Here is a 15292-nt window from a genome sequence, read left to right as displayed (position 1 = left end):
GCTTCAGAACAACTCCGTGACTGTTTTTGAATGGCCCAGCCAGAGTCCTGACTTAAATCCAATTGAGCATCTCTGGAGAGACCAGAAAATGGCTGTCCACCAACGTTCACCATCCAACCTGACAGAACTGGAGAGGATCTGCATGAGGAATGGCAGAGGATCCCCAAATCCAGGTGTGAAAAACTTGTTGCATCATTCCCAAAAAGACTCATGGCTGTATTAGCTCAAAAGGGTGCATCTACTAAATACTGAGCAAAGGGTCTGAATACTTACGGTTGTGTGATATTTCAGTTTCTCTTTTTTAATAAATCTGCAAAAATTTCAACAATTCAGTTTTTTTCTGTCAATATGGGGTGCTGTGTGTACATTAATCCATCCATCCATCTTCTACCGCTTATCCGAGGTCAGGTCGCGGGAGCAGTAGCTTCAGCAGGGACGCCCAGACTTCCCTTTCCCCAGCCACTTCATCCATCTCTTCCAGGGGAATCCCGAGGCGTTCCCAGTCCAGCCGAAGGATGTAGTCTCTCCAGCGTGTCCTGGGTCGTCCCTGGGGTCTCCTCCCGGAGGGACGTGCCCGGGACACCTCACCAGGGAGGCGTCCGGGAGGCATCCTAACCAGATGCCCCAGCCACTTCATCTGGCTCCTCTCGATGTGAAGGAGTAACGGCTCCACTCTGAGATCCTCCCGGATGACCGGGCTTCTCACCCTATCTCTAAGGGAGAGCCCGGACACCCTGCGGAGGAAACTCATTTCGGCCGCTTGTATCCGGGATCTTGTTCTTTCGGTCACGACCCACAGCTCGTGACCATAGGTGAGGGTGGGAACGTAGATCGACCGGTAAATCGAGAGCTTCGCCTTTCGGCTTAGCTCCTTCTTTACCACAACGGATCGATACAAAGTCTGCATCACTGCAGACGCTGCACCGATCCGCCTGTCGATCTCCCGTTCCATTCTTCCCTCACTCGTGAACAAGACCCCAAGATACTTGAACTCCTCCACTTGGGGCATGATCTCATCCCCAACCTGGAGAGGGCACGCCACCCTTTTCCAACTGAGGACCATGGTCTCAGATTACATTAATGAGGAAAAAAAATGAACAACCGATTTTAGCAAATGGCTGCAATAAAACAGAGTGAAAAAATTAAGGGGGTCTGAATACTTTCCATACCCACTGTACGAGTAAAACTCCTTACAAGCTTGGGCACAGAACAAATTCAACTCGCAAGTCAAGGTCGTTACGAGTGCCTTCTCTTCCCCCCCCTCCCAAACAGTAATACAATTAGGCTTCTTAATAGCACTTTTCACTTTCTTGGGCACCATACTATGGGCTAATTTAGAGCAAATAAAAATATGCCAGCATTTGAATCACATTACGCACGGAGTGAACGATGTTTGTGTTGTGCGAGAGAAGGCACAAATGCACATTTCGCGTTGATGCTTTGACGGAAGCGTGGTTCGTTCACTGATGCAAGATATCCTTGAAAATCGTGTTTGTAACGTACACGGCCACAAGAGCAGCACTTCTCACCTTGAGGCTTTTGGGTTGCTGGCGAACCTCCATAACGTGCTTGCGCCTCAGCTCCCTCTCACGCCTCTTGTTGTACTCCTGCTGGTTGGTGAGCTCCGTCTGGTGCTGGAGGCGGATGAGCTCGGCCCGCGTCCTCTGGATGGTGTTGAGCTGGCGGAACTCCAGCTCTTGCATGGACTCGTGGTGCCGCAGGAGCATGGCGTGCTCCAGGTCCTTCTGGGTCTGACGTTTGTTCAGCTCCTTAATTGTGTGCACGGGGGAGAAAATCAGTGCAAAGACAAATGCCAGACAAACCAATGTTTTTCCTGCATATACAATTTGGAGGTAGCACCCTATGCCTAATTTCTGAATGCCTCAGGCTCTAAAACCTCTGACATCATGAAAACTGCAACTGGTTTGGCAGTCCTACAATTGCTTTCCTTTCTTACTACAAATGCATTGGGACAATTTTGTGGATTCTCAAACAGGTAAATAAGGTTTCTTTTGTAACGAGGCACGTCGGATTTCTCATCTTCCCTAATTTAAATATTTAAATCAGCTTGGGTCCGACTGTTCCATATCACGGTGCCTGCTAGAGGTCACCCTTCTATGCCTAGTTCAGACTCTAAAATCCCTTGATTCAATTTGATCGTGGGAGTCATTTATACACACAGAACACACATTCAAATACAATCAGTAGCTAAACGTGTTGTTTGACAAAAATACTTAACTATATTTGTAATTTTTAATGTACGTGTGGTGGATGAAATAGCAAAGCTTGCATCCATTGTCGTCAGCGATGGTCGTCGCCAACATTGAACGCAGGATTCCACCACAGCTACATTAAAAATACAAATATAGTTAAAAGGTCACGTATTTTGCCAAACCAACTTCTTCTAGTATTTGGGATGTATTTTTGTCTCCATGGTGCCTCAGTAAACATAGAAATTGATTAAAATCGTCCATGCATTCCTGAGTTCCAGACGTTTTTTCTGCCAAAAGGCCTAAAATCAGGTAATTCGAATTTCTCCAGCTTATCTATGTCACTAGCGAAGATCTCCGCCTACCTCTCCGCTCCAGGGCCAGTACTGTCAACATGAACGTGTGCTCTCACAAGTGGGTCTTCTACATGGAGGCAACCAATCAGAGGAAAGGGGGCGGTCTTCGCCAAATATAGACAAAGCAGATACATAACTGGGTCAAACAGAAGTAGCTGTCAGAGGGGCCTTTTCTGGACACTCGTGACAAAACCAAGGTGTTTTTTTTTTTTTTTTTTTTTTTTTTTTTTTTTAATGAAATTGACATTTTTATAAGAAGTCCATATTAGAGAGTCACTCTGTGGAGGTCTAAATAGCCACAATATGGGACCTTTATGTATTGTTGTAAAACAACATATGGATACTTTGAGTGCATTTTTATGGCTCTGCAGCAGCTGAGACTCACTCGCTTAAAACCCAGAAATGCCGTGTTGTCGAGTTGAGTGGGTGGATAACAGCCATTAAATGGTCAAGTTAAGTCCCCTACAAAAGTATAGGAACAGCAAGGTCAATTCCTTTGTTTTTGTTGTATACTGAAGCATTTGGGTTTCAAATCAAAGTTTGAATGAGACAAAAGTTTAGAACTCCAGCTTTTATTTTATTTTGTGGTTTTCACAGGTGAAACCCAAAGCCAAATACAAGCACTATCTAATGTTTAAGCAATCAATCTAAAAGACAACACCTAAGAAACTAGAAACACCCATCAGTCACATGTTCCAATACTTCTGCTCACTTGCAAAGTGGGTGGGTTCAAACAAAAGGTGCTCTGTCCTGAGTTGTTTAACACATCTAGATGTAAATACCATGAAACAACTGGAATTCTTTCGATTTGAAACCCGAATGTGTTCAGTATACAACAAAAACAAAAAGGAATTGACCTTGCCGTTCCAATACTTTTGGAGGGGATTGCATAATATGAATATATGAATTACCAACACTACGTCACACTGTCAGCGATTCCTGTCATTCGCCAGCAGTTTTGTTGTTCAACAGCTTTTGCATTAAAATGACAAACCGCATGGATGTCAACCTTAAACCATGTCATAGACACATTTTAACCTGTTATCCATAAAACAGTAGAAAAAAAAATTATTCTGATGGAAGAGGACCTTTAAATAACAATATAATGCATGTAGAAACTACACAAAAAAAAAGTGTTTGAGCCAGTGGGGGTGTATGTTACGCATACACATGCGTAAATAATCAGAATGGTACAACCTCACCTCTAATTGACCTAGGAAAAACCCTGGAAACCTTTACAGTTTGTCAAGTATACATCAGTGTAATACAAGCGAGTACTAACCTCCCTCACTAAATCCTGCTCGATGTTGTGGCGAGCAATCAAGATCCTCAGTTTGAACCTGCGGGACTCCAATTCTAGATACTGCCTTTGCCGGCGCTGCAGGTTTGCCTCTTCTTCTGCTTGGAAGTGCTGGAAGTTCTCCTTCTGCTTGGACAACCACTCCTGCTTTTCCTTCTTGGGTGTTGATTGGTTTTCATTCAGCTCCTTCGGGGGAAACCACATTATAGGTGACCAACATAACAGAATCTGTGTTACTGACAGATTTGTCTGCGCTTTTGACGGTACAGGGGACCCTCATTTTACAAATGAGTTCCATTCCTACGATGGTGATGTAAGCCAAATTTGTAGTCCGAACGGACTATCACTAACTCATTAGTAAAGTCATAGTTACAGAAAATATTTGTACGAAAAACATTTCTTGGGAGTCTTGTGCCATGTGACTATAAACTCATCGTGGTACGCAAACTAGTTCACTGCGTGCTGTTCGTAACCTTCAAATGTCATTATACATTAAATCTTTGGATGAAAAACACTTCGACCATACACATAAAACAATCAAATGAAAAACGGGAACTAGCGCAATAACTGAGCTTTCTTGTGTTGCATAACTACGTATTTTTACACTGCTGCACCAACTAGTTCACTGCACGTCGTTCGTAACCTTGAAACATTCTATATTTTAGGACCGTCGTAAACTGAGGACACCTTATAGTAACAAAGTAGGAGATGATTCACCACCTCTTTCAGTTGTTCCTTGCGGAGTTTGTACTCCCGTTTCTGTGATTCGAGGAAGCTGTTGAGTTCCTTCTTTTGCTGGCTCTGGATGTGTTGGTGGAATTTCTTCTCATCATTGCTAAAGGTTTTTGTCTGTTGAAAGATAACACACATAAGGACCGTTAAGCAGCCAAAAAATAAATAAATAAAAAAAGCTAACCGAAATGCTTAAACAAAGCATACATCCTTTTCCATGGACCCTTGGTGCTTCTTGATCAGCTTCTCCATCTCCTGAGCAAAGCCGTTCCTCTGGTTCTCCAGCTCCTTATCCAGACGTAGTCGGTGCTCATCCATCTCTGCCTTTAGCTTGTTCTCCAGGGCCATCAGCTGTTTCTGGTGCTGCCGCCGCATGCGCTTGTAGCCCAAGATCTGCTCCCTTAATTCAGAGTCCTGCTCATGCTCCTTAATCTGCCGTGTGAGCTGGCGAACGCAGGAGAGGAAGAACAATAGTCCAAAATCTCTAGTATTATGCCAGTATCTCACTATACAAAGATGTTTGAGCATTTATTATGTCGTTGAAATCCAGGTTAAGGTCCATGTACAACCCCAATTCCAATGAAGTTGGGACGTTGTGTTAAATAAAAACAGAATACAATGATTTGCAAATCATGTTCAACCTATATTTAATTGAATACACTACAAAGACAAGATATTTAATGTTCAAACTGATAAACTTTATTGTTTTTAGCAAATAATCATTAACTTAGAATTTTATGGCTGCAACACGTTCCAAAAAAGCTGGGACAGGGTCATGTTTGCCACTGTGTTACATCACCTTTTCTTTTAACAACATTCAATAAACGTTTGGGAACTGAGGACACTGTTGAAGCTTTGTGGGTGGAATTCTTTCACATTCTTGCTTGATGTACAGCTACAGCTGTTCAACAGTACGGTGTCTCAGTTGTATTTTACGCTTCATAATGCGCCGGACATTTTCAATGGGAGACGGGTCTGGCCTGCCATCGTGGGGGACCTAGGTTCAAGACCCCGACTGGACCATCCGCCAACATCCCCCAGACTCACGGCTGTGGTATCCTTGAGCAAGACACCGATACCCAGAAATGCTCCCCGGGCGCTTCAGCTGCCCCCTGCTCCAGTGTGTTCCACTAACGTGTATGTGTTCACTGTGATGGGTTAAATGCAGAGAACAAATTTCATGTGCATGCATGCATGTTCATGACAATAAAAGCTTCTTCTTCTTCTTCTTTTACCACGAGGCCACGCTGTTGTAACACGTGCAGAATGTGGTTTGGCATTGTCTTGCTGAAATAAGCAGGTGCGTCCATGAAAAAGACGTTGCTTGGATGGCAGCATATGTTTTTCCAAAACCTGTATGTACCTTGCAGCATTAATGGTGCCTTCACAGATGTGTAAGTTACCCATGCCATTGGCACTAACACAGCCCTATACCATCACAGATGCTGGCTTTTGAACTTTGCGTCCATCACAGTACGGATGGTTATTTTCCTTTTTGGCCCCGGAGGACACGATGTCCGCAATTTCCAAAAACAATTTGAAATGCGGACTTGTCGGACCACAGAACACTTTTCCACTTTGCATCACTCCATCTTAGATGAGCTCGAGCCCAGAGAAGCTGGCGGCGTTTCTGGGTGTTGTTGATAAATGGCTTTTGCTTTGCATAATAGAGTTTCAAGTTGCACTTACGGATGTAGCGCCGAACTGTATTTACTGTAATATAGGTTGAACATGAGTTGCAAATCATTGTATTCTGTTTTTATTTATGTTTAACACAACGTCCCAACTTAATTGGAATTGGGGCTGTACTCGTACTTTTGTCTCTCTTTGTCCTCATTAGTAACCAGTTCAGCACAATAATTACCGTCTTGCTAGCCATGTTTATTCCACTACTAGTGCCACTTTTAGCCTACTAGTATGTGATTAAATGTTACAAGTAAACTACTGTGCTGCACTAGTAACACTAATAAGCACAACTAGTAAGCATCTCACACGCTAGTCGACTCTCGCCGACATAGAAGTCTACTGGTGAACATTTATCGACCCTAACAGTACTACTAGTAGTAGCACCCAGCTGTCAACTAGTACAGTTTTGCCTCACTAGTAACATGTAGTTGTCCTACTTGTATGCCAAAGTTATCCTACTAGTAAAGACAAAGAGCATACCAGTATATGGACCTTAAGCTGGATATCAAATAAATGCGTAAATGGCTTCATGGAGAGCCATTTACGCATCTATTTGATATCCTCGATAGGGAGGTTACTAGTGAGTGACACATGCCTACGAGTTGGCACTAGTAGTCTTACTAGTTCTGCACAGTAGTCCACTAGTAAGGTTCGTGTAGTAGTAGTGGAAAAAACATTACTTGCAAGTAGAGGTCGGACTCGCCATCTAAATCTCCATTTGCTCAGAAAACAAATCCTTACTACAAATATGAATCAAAATAAAGATATGTCGTTGATATAGCTATTGAATTAAATCTTTCAAAACGTTATGTTAATCTTCAATACTTGTTTGGGAATCCCTTTGCTTGAATCACTGCCTGGATGCACCGTGGCATTGAGGCAATCAGCCTGTGGCACTGCCTGACAGTTATGGAAGCCCAGATTTCCTTGATGCTTGCAGTCAGTTCTTCTTTGTTTTTTGGTCTGGTGCCCCTCATTTTCCTCTTGATAATACCCCATAGATTCTCAATGGGGTTTATCCGGTGAGTTGGCTGGCCAGTCAAGCACTGTGATGGCTTCGGCACCAAAAGCAAAGATGGTGAAATCTCCTCAGCAGAACATTGAAGTCCTCTAAAACATTCTGGTAGACAGTTGTGGTGACCCTGGATTTAAGGAAGCAGAGTTTACCAACACGGTGGCCGACTGGTTAGAGCGCCAGCCTCACAGTTCTGAGGTGCGGGGTTCAATCCCCGTCCCCGCCTGTGTGGAGTTTGCATGTTCTCCCCGTGCCTGCGTGGGTTTTCTCCGGGCACTCCGGTTTCCTCCCACATCCCAAAAACATGCATTAATTGGAGACTCTAAATTGCCCGTAGGCATGACTGTGAGTGCGCATGGTTGTTTGTTTCTATGTGCCCTGCGATTGGCTGGCAACCAGTTCAGGGTGTACCCCGCCTCCTGCCCGATGACAGCTGGGATAGGCTCCAGCACGCCCGCGACCCTAGTGAGGAGAAGCGGCTCAGAAAATGGATGGATGGAGTTTACCAACACCTCCACTGGACATTGCACCCCAAATCATGACTGACTGTGGATATTTCACACTGGACCTCAAGCAGTTTGGGTTCTGTTCTTCACAAGTCTTCCTCCAAACCCTTGGACCTTGATTCCCGAATGAAAGACACACTTTACTTTCATCGGAAAAGAGGACATTGGACCACTGGCCCACAGTCTTGTCCTTCTCCTTGGCTCAGTTGAGACGCTTCCTACGTTGGCTCAGAAGTGGCTTGACCCGAGGAACCTGAACCTGAACCTGCAGCCCATCTCCCGGATGCTTTGAATGTGGTGGTTTTTGAAGCTGTGACTCCCGCCTCATTCCACTCTTTCAGAATCTCTGCTAGATTCTTGAATCTTCTCTGTTTGATGTTTGAATTGTTGGCCTTGAATCTATAATCTATGAAAGTTTATTTCCGTAATTCCCTTCAAAAAGTTAAAACTTTTCCATGATATTCTATTTTTTTTGGAAAGGGTCTTTATAATTGCGCTAGAAACCATCTGATTAAAGAAATTAACCTTGCAAAGAGAAATTATGCAGTAAAGCTAGATGAACAGTTTACCGCTAACAACTAATCAGTCTGCCGTGGATTACAAGCGCTAACCAACTACAAGCGACCATCCCCCAAGCAGAGAGCAATAAAGGGCAAGCTGACGACTTGAACATCTTCAACTGCAGATTTGAAAAGAACACTTGCACACCCCACACCCACCCAGCCGCACCACCAACCACCATCACACCTCTGACTCCCGCTCCTGCGTTGACCATCCACAAACAGGATGTGAGACGTATCTTCAAACAACAAAAGATCAACAAAGCGGCAGGCGCAGACCTTGTGTCTCCATCCTGCCTCAAAGCCTGCACGGACCAGCTTGCTCCAGTATTCACACAGATCTTCAACAGATCTGTGGAACTGTGTGAAGTACCATCCTGTTTCAAACGCTCCATCATCATCTCAGTCCTGCAATCTCGGGTCTGAATGACTACAAGCTTGTCGCCCTGACATCTGTGGTCATGAAGTCCTTTGAGCGCCTCGTGGTGGACCACCTAAAGAGCAAAGGTCCCCTGCTGGACCCTCTGCAGTTTGCCTATCGAGCAAACAGGTCTGTGGATGACGCAGTCAACATGGGACTGTACTCCATCCTGGAACACCACGCCCACGTGGGGACCTTCGCGAGGATCCTGTTCGTTGAATTCAGCTCTGCGTTCAACACCTTCACCCCGAACTCGTTTCCTCCAAGCTTCTCCAGCTCAGCATCTTGCCTGCCATCTGCCAGTGGATTTACAGCTTCCTGACGGGCAGGACACAGCAGGTGAGGCTGGGGGACACCACCTCATCAGCACTGGAGCGCCCCAAGGATGTGTCCTCTCTCCGGTGCTCTTCTCTCTCTCTACATGAACGACTGCACCTAAACGCACACAGCTGTCAAACTCCTGAAGTTTGCAAACAGCGCCACGGTCATTGAGCTCATCAAAGATTGTGACGAGTCTGCATATTGACAGCAAGTGGAGCGGCTGGAGCTGTAGTGCGGCTGACACAACCTGGAGCTGAACACACTCGAGACTGTAGAGATAGTCGTGGACCTCAGGAGCTGCCCCTCACACTGTCCAACTGTCCTGTGTCACCCGTCAAAACCTTCCAAGTTCCTGGGAATTAGTCTCTCAGGACCTGAAGTGGGAGACTAACATGAACTCCATCCTCAAAAAGGCCCAGGAGAGGATGTATTTCCTGCGGCTTCTGAGGAAGCACGGCCTGCCAAAGGAGCAGTTGAGGCAGTTCTACACAGCAGTCATCAAATCAGTCCTGTGTTCATCCATCACAGTCTGGTTTGGTGCTGCCACAAAAAAAGTGCAAACTCCGATTGCAACGGACAATCAGGACTGCTGAAATGTTTTTTCGGTACGCCCCTACCTATCCTTGAGGACTTTCCCTTGGCTAGAACTAAGAGCATGCAAAATCCTCTTTGCCCCTCCACATCCTGGTCACCACCTCTTCCAGCGCCTTCCCTCAGGTAGGTGCTATCGAATACAAACTAAAACTAGCAGACATTCCAACAGCTTCATCCCTCTTACCATTAACTTCTTCAACAGTGAATTTACAATTCCATTGTAACATATTGCCAATTTTGTCTTGAGATTGTTGTCACATCTCCGTCGGGTCAATTATACATTATTTGTGCACTCACTGTAGTAGTCTCGCCACTGCACACGAGACGAATGGCGAAAATTTACTTCTGAACAGATTGGCAAAAGGAATATTCCACCCCTGTGCAACTGAATGAAATTCCATTTGAATTTCAGCCTGTTTGATCTGATTTGAGGTTTTTATTAAGAGCATTTTAATTCGGTTTGGGCTTCTAAAACGATCATAATAGGAATAGAAGGCGCCATTGTAAACCAGGCTAGTTTTGCAGCTCTTTTTTCTTTATATCAGACCCAAAGGGATCCATATCAGAGTAAAGAAAAACAATTTAATAGAAAAACAAGAAAGGAAATTATAATAACAGCAGTACTGATTTAAGTGCGGGCCTTATTTTTCATGATTTCAGATGTATTAAAAAAACAACAATATTATAGTTTATCGTGATAGTTTTTGGGACAAAATATCGTTAAAAAAATAAAATAAAATTGTGATCATGACAGGCCTATTTAGAACATTTGGGCATTACATGTTGCGTTCAATTACAGTAAGTGTGTTTATTCTTAACATCTATTATTTTCTCTGTTGAAAATCAACATGAGACGGTGATTGACTGGTTAGCACATCTGCCTCAAAGTTCTGAGGACCCGGGTTCAAATCCAGCCTCACCTGTGTGGAGATTGCATGTTCTCCCCGTGCCTGCGTGGGTTTTCTCCGGGGACTCCGGTTTCCTCCCACATCCCAAAAATATGCACGGTAGGTTAATTGAAGATTAACTTGACCGTAGGTGTGAATGTGAGTGTGAATCGTTGTTTATGTGTTCCGTGCGATTGGCTGGCGACCAGTTCAGGGTGTACCGTGCCTCTCACGCCCGAAGATAGCTGGAATAGACTTCAGCACGACCCTACTAAGGATAAGCGGTACAGAAAATGGATGGAAAAACAACATTAGAAGTACCAGGTATACCTACTGTTAAATCAAACCTTAAGAGATGTTGCTTGCACTTTATTCAAATAAAGTCCAAACGCATTTGCCATTAAATGCTTGTTTATAGTTTATCATAATTAACTTTACCTTAAACCTTTACAAGAAACAAAAGTAATTTAGGAAATTTCACCTGCACTATCCAATATCCTGGTTTTATTTCACAGTCACACTGGCTGAATTTTTGGCTAAAAGTTACTGAATCGATTTCAAGCCACTCAATTGTTTCGGACCATATGGTTCTAGATGAACCAATATCTTCCTTGAATCAAATCCGCAACCACGAATGATGATATAAATTGAATCGTTTTAAATATATCGTTACACCCCTAGTGGCTACTGTACAACTACACATGCGCAGTAAGTCAAAATGGCAGTGGAAGTAAACAAAGGACGTTGCCAGATGACTTCACTTCGTTGCAGCTCCTGTCAGAATCAAATATGTGATTTAATTTGTTTCCATTCGAATGCGAAAATTCTTACTCAGGATTGTTTTTTTTCATTGGACTTCGACAATTCGATCAGGAAATTATGTTTTTCCTAGCACTACTAGTAAGACATGGTCATTCAACTACAGAGCTGAATTTTCTTACTAGTGAGGACAAAGAGGACCTTAACTTGGATAAAAAAATTAATTCTCAAAAGGTTTACCATAGTTTCACTGAATCAAAACAACACAGGACAGGTAATTACCACTGAGGCTGTGCGTATTGTTGCAAAGTGTTCTCTGTTCCGTTTTGGCCGTGGGGTGTTGGCAGGCTGGGACTGAGGCTCAGTTGATCGAACGTGAGGTTCTGAATCTTTTTTGTACGCTGCTTTCTCCTGAAAGCAAGACAATTTTTCATCACCAAATGGATGATAGCTTTCACAAAAATGAAAACTAGGCATCATCTAGATCAGCATTTCCCAACCTTTAAGCCAAGGCACATTTACATTAGAAAAATATCACAATTTTATATGTGAATACATTTGAGTTATGAACTCCATCTGATAATTAATTTAACTCGTAAGTCAAGGTGTCACTGTGTATAATGATGGATAAATTGTACCTTCTGTTATTTAGTAAAATATTAAATTTTTCTGTCTGTCACTATAAATCGTTAGCATGGATAGATGAACAAAGTTACATTATTTGTAGTAAATAAATACATTTCAGCTCAATTAAGTGAAATTGAATAATTCCCTGTGGCACACCTGATGATTTCTCATGGCAAAATGGTTGGGAAATAGACAATGGTTGGGACGGCAAATGGGTGACTGCCCCTCAAAAACATCCCATGTGCATGTTCTGGGAGATGCGCACTCACACTCCAAGGCTTACCGTTTCACAGCAATTCTCCATTATATTTCTTCTTATTTCATTTTAAACTCCACTTTCACTTGACATTATATGGGACAATAAATAAATTTAGATTTATAGTATATAAGTATAGGGTTTTTTTATGGTTACTTTTTTGTTTGTTGTTGATTTTTTTCCATTTCTTCTTATAATCGAATATACTGCCGTTACTGATATAATCATTTGTTTTAGTGTAAATAGTAATAAGGATGTGTATATGGGCACAATATGGCCTAAAACCAATAGCTCAATATTTTTAGGCTGTATCGTGATAAATATGTATCTCGATATTCTGATTTCTCCTGTAAATCATTATAAAAATGTTGAAATCAACCCATTGATTTATTAAAATTACACCAATATAATGAATCAAGCAGAAACTTCAGTTGGATTTTGAACATGAAAATGAAATATTCTCAATTTTAAGGTGATACAAAAACATGCACACAAGAGTTTTCTGGATGGGAGGGGGAGTGTGCGGCTTACTGTGAGAGGCGCACCAGCAGAGTGAACGAAAACATTACATGAGGATTTGTACTCGATAGTCGCGATAGTCATTTTTGCATCTCACGTGCAACATCCCGCGATATATCGAGTACGTTTGATATATCCCCCACATGTGAATATATTAATATACCCGGCTTTATCATATTATTATTGTACTATATTGATATTCTATACGATTATAAGAAAGTAGAGATAGGGGCAGGAGCAATAAGTTTTACTTCATTCTACTGCTTTTTGAAAATATATAATTTAACAATAGCATTTTAATTTTTTATTGAAATCTTTTGTTCTTTTTTCACGTTCGAAACCAATAACTCAATTCAAAACATATACTGCAATACAGTCAACTGATCCCCATTCATCGTGGAAGTAACGTTCCAGACCCATCAGCAAACATTTGCGATAGACCAATTTTTATTTTATTTAAACCTAAGTTAAGAATACCCCTCCCATATACGTTAAACACATTTAAAATTATTAAAACACTGTAAATGTATTTGAGCACAAAAAAATTTATATGCATAAAATGTATAGAAAATCATGTAATAGGCTTTTTATTTTTAAGCCTAAACCTTAAAATACCCTCTCGCGCTCGCACTCTCGCTCTCTCTCTCTCTCTCACACACACACACACACACACACACACACACACACACACACACACACACACACACACACACACACACACACACACCGAAACTTATTCAAATACACTTACCAAACACATTGTAAGCATATATATCGCCGCACAGTGGCTGGGAATCACTGTTCTAGATATTGGTAGTTAACATTAAATAGGCAGAAATAATCCAGCAAAATGGATTTCTAGTACTGTTGTAAAGTCATCAAATGTGTTTCAGGTTTTTTACTCATGAACAACTGTGAATAGGCTACGATACAAGTCCAATTGATAAAGCAACAAGATTTGTTTTACCGGTTTCAGATGTATGACAGAGCTGTTAGACATGACGGTGTGGTCCCCCTCCATGTCCACCTCTCCTTTATCGTCACCGGCATCAGTCAGGCTGTTGACAGAGCTGCTCTGGGAGCTGGCACTGATGGACATACTGGGAATGGACTGATTGCTCCCCACACTGTTTACCGTGCCCGTTCTGCCCACGCTGTGTTCTGGCTCCTAAAATAAAACGACGTGTACGGTGTCAAGAACAAATGTTTTTTATACAACAATGACAACGTTAGAAAAGAATGAAACGCTTGACCTCCTCCTCGTCCGGAGCTTCAATTGTGGGGCCATTGTGGGCTTCATGGAACAAAATCTTCTTCATTTTGCGATACTGCAAATTGTCCAGTTCTCGCACTGCATCTTTTGTCCGATTTATTAGGTCTATTAGAACCGATTCGGGACGCTCACGCTGGACAAAGGCATGCTAGAGAAAAGAGAAATTGTGTTACTGGAATGAGGAATAATGATAATTCCCTGTCAAAGTGACTTTATTAGTGCTTACCTTTAAAAGCTCTTCAGAGTTCGGTCTATCTTGGGGACCCTTCTGAAGGCAAGAATCTACAAAGTTTCTGAAATAATCCGTCCTAAAACGAGGGAATACGAGACTCAAACGGTTATTTTCTGGTACTGTATTTTTCTTTCTGGAGGACCAAAACTAAAACAAAAATGCAACTCACCATTCACTGGACTGCAGCATGGGGCTCTCATTCTGTGCTATGTGGTATAAGGCACTCATTGCATTCATATTGAACAGTGGAGGCTTCCGCTCAGCTACAAACCAGACACACACGTCAAGCTAAAATATAGCAGCTTAATGAAACATTAGTTTATGTCAGTGACAATTACCTAATTCAATGCAGGTTATTCCCAAAGACCAGATGTCCACTTTTCCATCATACTGGCCCTCATCCATAGCCAATATCACCTCTGGGGCCATCCTAAATGCACAAAAACCACATAAATGATTTCTTTTACAAAATGTGAGTGGTGTACAACACTTGTGTTAGTCAGCATACCAATATGGCGTCCCAACAAAGGAGTTGGCAGGGCAGGCGATGGAGGCCGAGCCGAAATCAGCAAGTTTGACCTGGCCTGGCTCTGTCAGCAAGATGTTTCCTGCCTTGATATCTCTGTCAAACACACACGAGAGGGGGTGGGGGCAGTGGGGGAGGTTAATGGTGATAACTCTGTGGAGAAGACAGAAAGCCCGAGGCCATTGGCGCTTGCAACAGGCTGCTGAACACTCACCGGTGAATCATGTTGTGGGAGTGAAGATAGGCCAAACCTTGAAGAGCACCATGGGTTATTGCAGCAATTTCAACCTCTTGTAGGGGTTTCTTGTGCACTGGAGAAGGTAAAAGCAAACAACCAGCCGCATTGTAAATCCAGAAAAAAAAAGAAAAAAAAGTCAAGGATTCATGTAAACATTGCTCAACTTTAACTCACCCTCTAACAGATCTGAAGCAGACCCTAGACAATACTCCATCACCAGCTAAAATACAACAGTGTAAAAGTGTATAAATAGTCTCATCAAAAGCATCCACAA

General features: G+C 42.7%; 1 protein-coding gene across 5 annotated transcripts in view; it reads right to left on the bottom strand.

The window, feature by feature from the left end:
- taok1a (TAO kinase 1a) overlaps positions 1-15292 on the bottom strand; it is a 43616-nt gene that overhangs the window by 17192 nt on the left and 11132 nt on the right. For 4 of the 5 annotated variants that reach the window (XM_061781070.1, XM_061781071.1, XM_061781072.1 and 1 more), the window contains exons 5-17: positions 15193-15238; positions 14995-15091; positions 14763-14876; positions 14593-14684; positions 14424-14517; positions 14249-14330; positions 14003-14170; positions 13717-13917; positions 11630-11758; positions 4806-5042; positions 4587-4715; positions 3849-4052; positions 1530-1769 (exon numbers count right to left, since the gene is read on the bottom strand). In XM_061781070.1, the coding sequence (XP_061637054.1) occupies positions 1530-1769; positions 3849-4052; positions 4587-4715; positions 4806-5042; positions 11630-11758; positions 13717-13917; positions 14003-14170; positions 14249-14330; positions 14424-14517; positions 14593-14684; positions 14763-14876; positions 14995-15091; positions 15193-15238 (1833 nt within the window). The remainder of the gene's footprint in view (positions 1-1529; positions 1770-3848; positions 4053-4586; positions 4716-4805; positions 5043-11629; positions 11759-13716; positions 13918-14002; positions 14171-14248; positions 14331-14423; positions 14518-14592; positions 14685-14762; positions 14877-14994; positions 15092-15192; positions 15239-15292) is intronic. The other variant, XM_061781075.1, reaches the window with a different exon arrangement.

This window comes from Phyllopteryx taeniolatus, chromosome 8, assembly GCF_024500385.1.
Source record: "Phyllopteryx taeniolatus isolate TA_2022b chromosome 8, UOR_Ptae_1.2, whole genome shotgun sequence".
NCBI lineage: Eukaryota > Metazoa > Chordata > Actinopteri > Syngnathiformes > Syngnathidae > Phyllopteryx > Phyllopteryx taeniolatus.
This window is presented reverse-complemented; position numbering and strand designations above follow the sequence as displayed.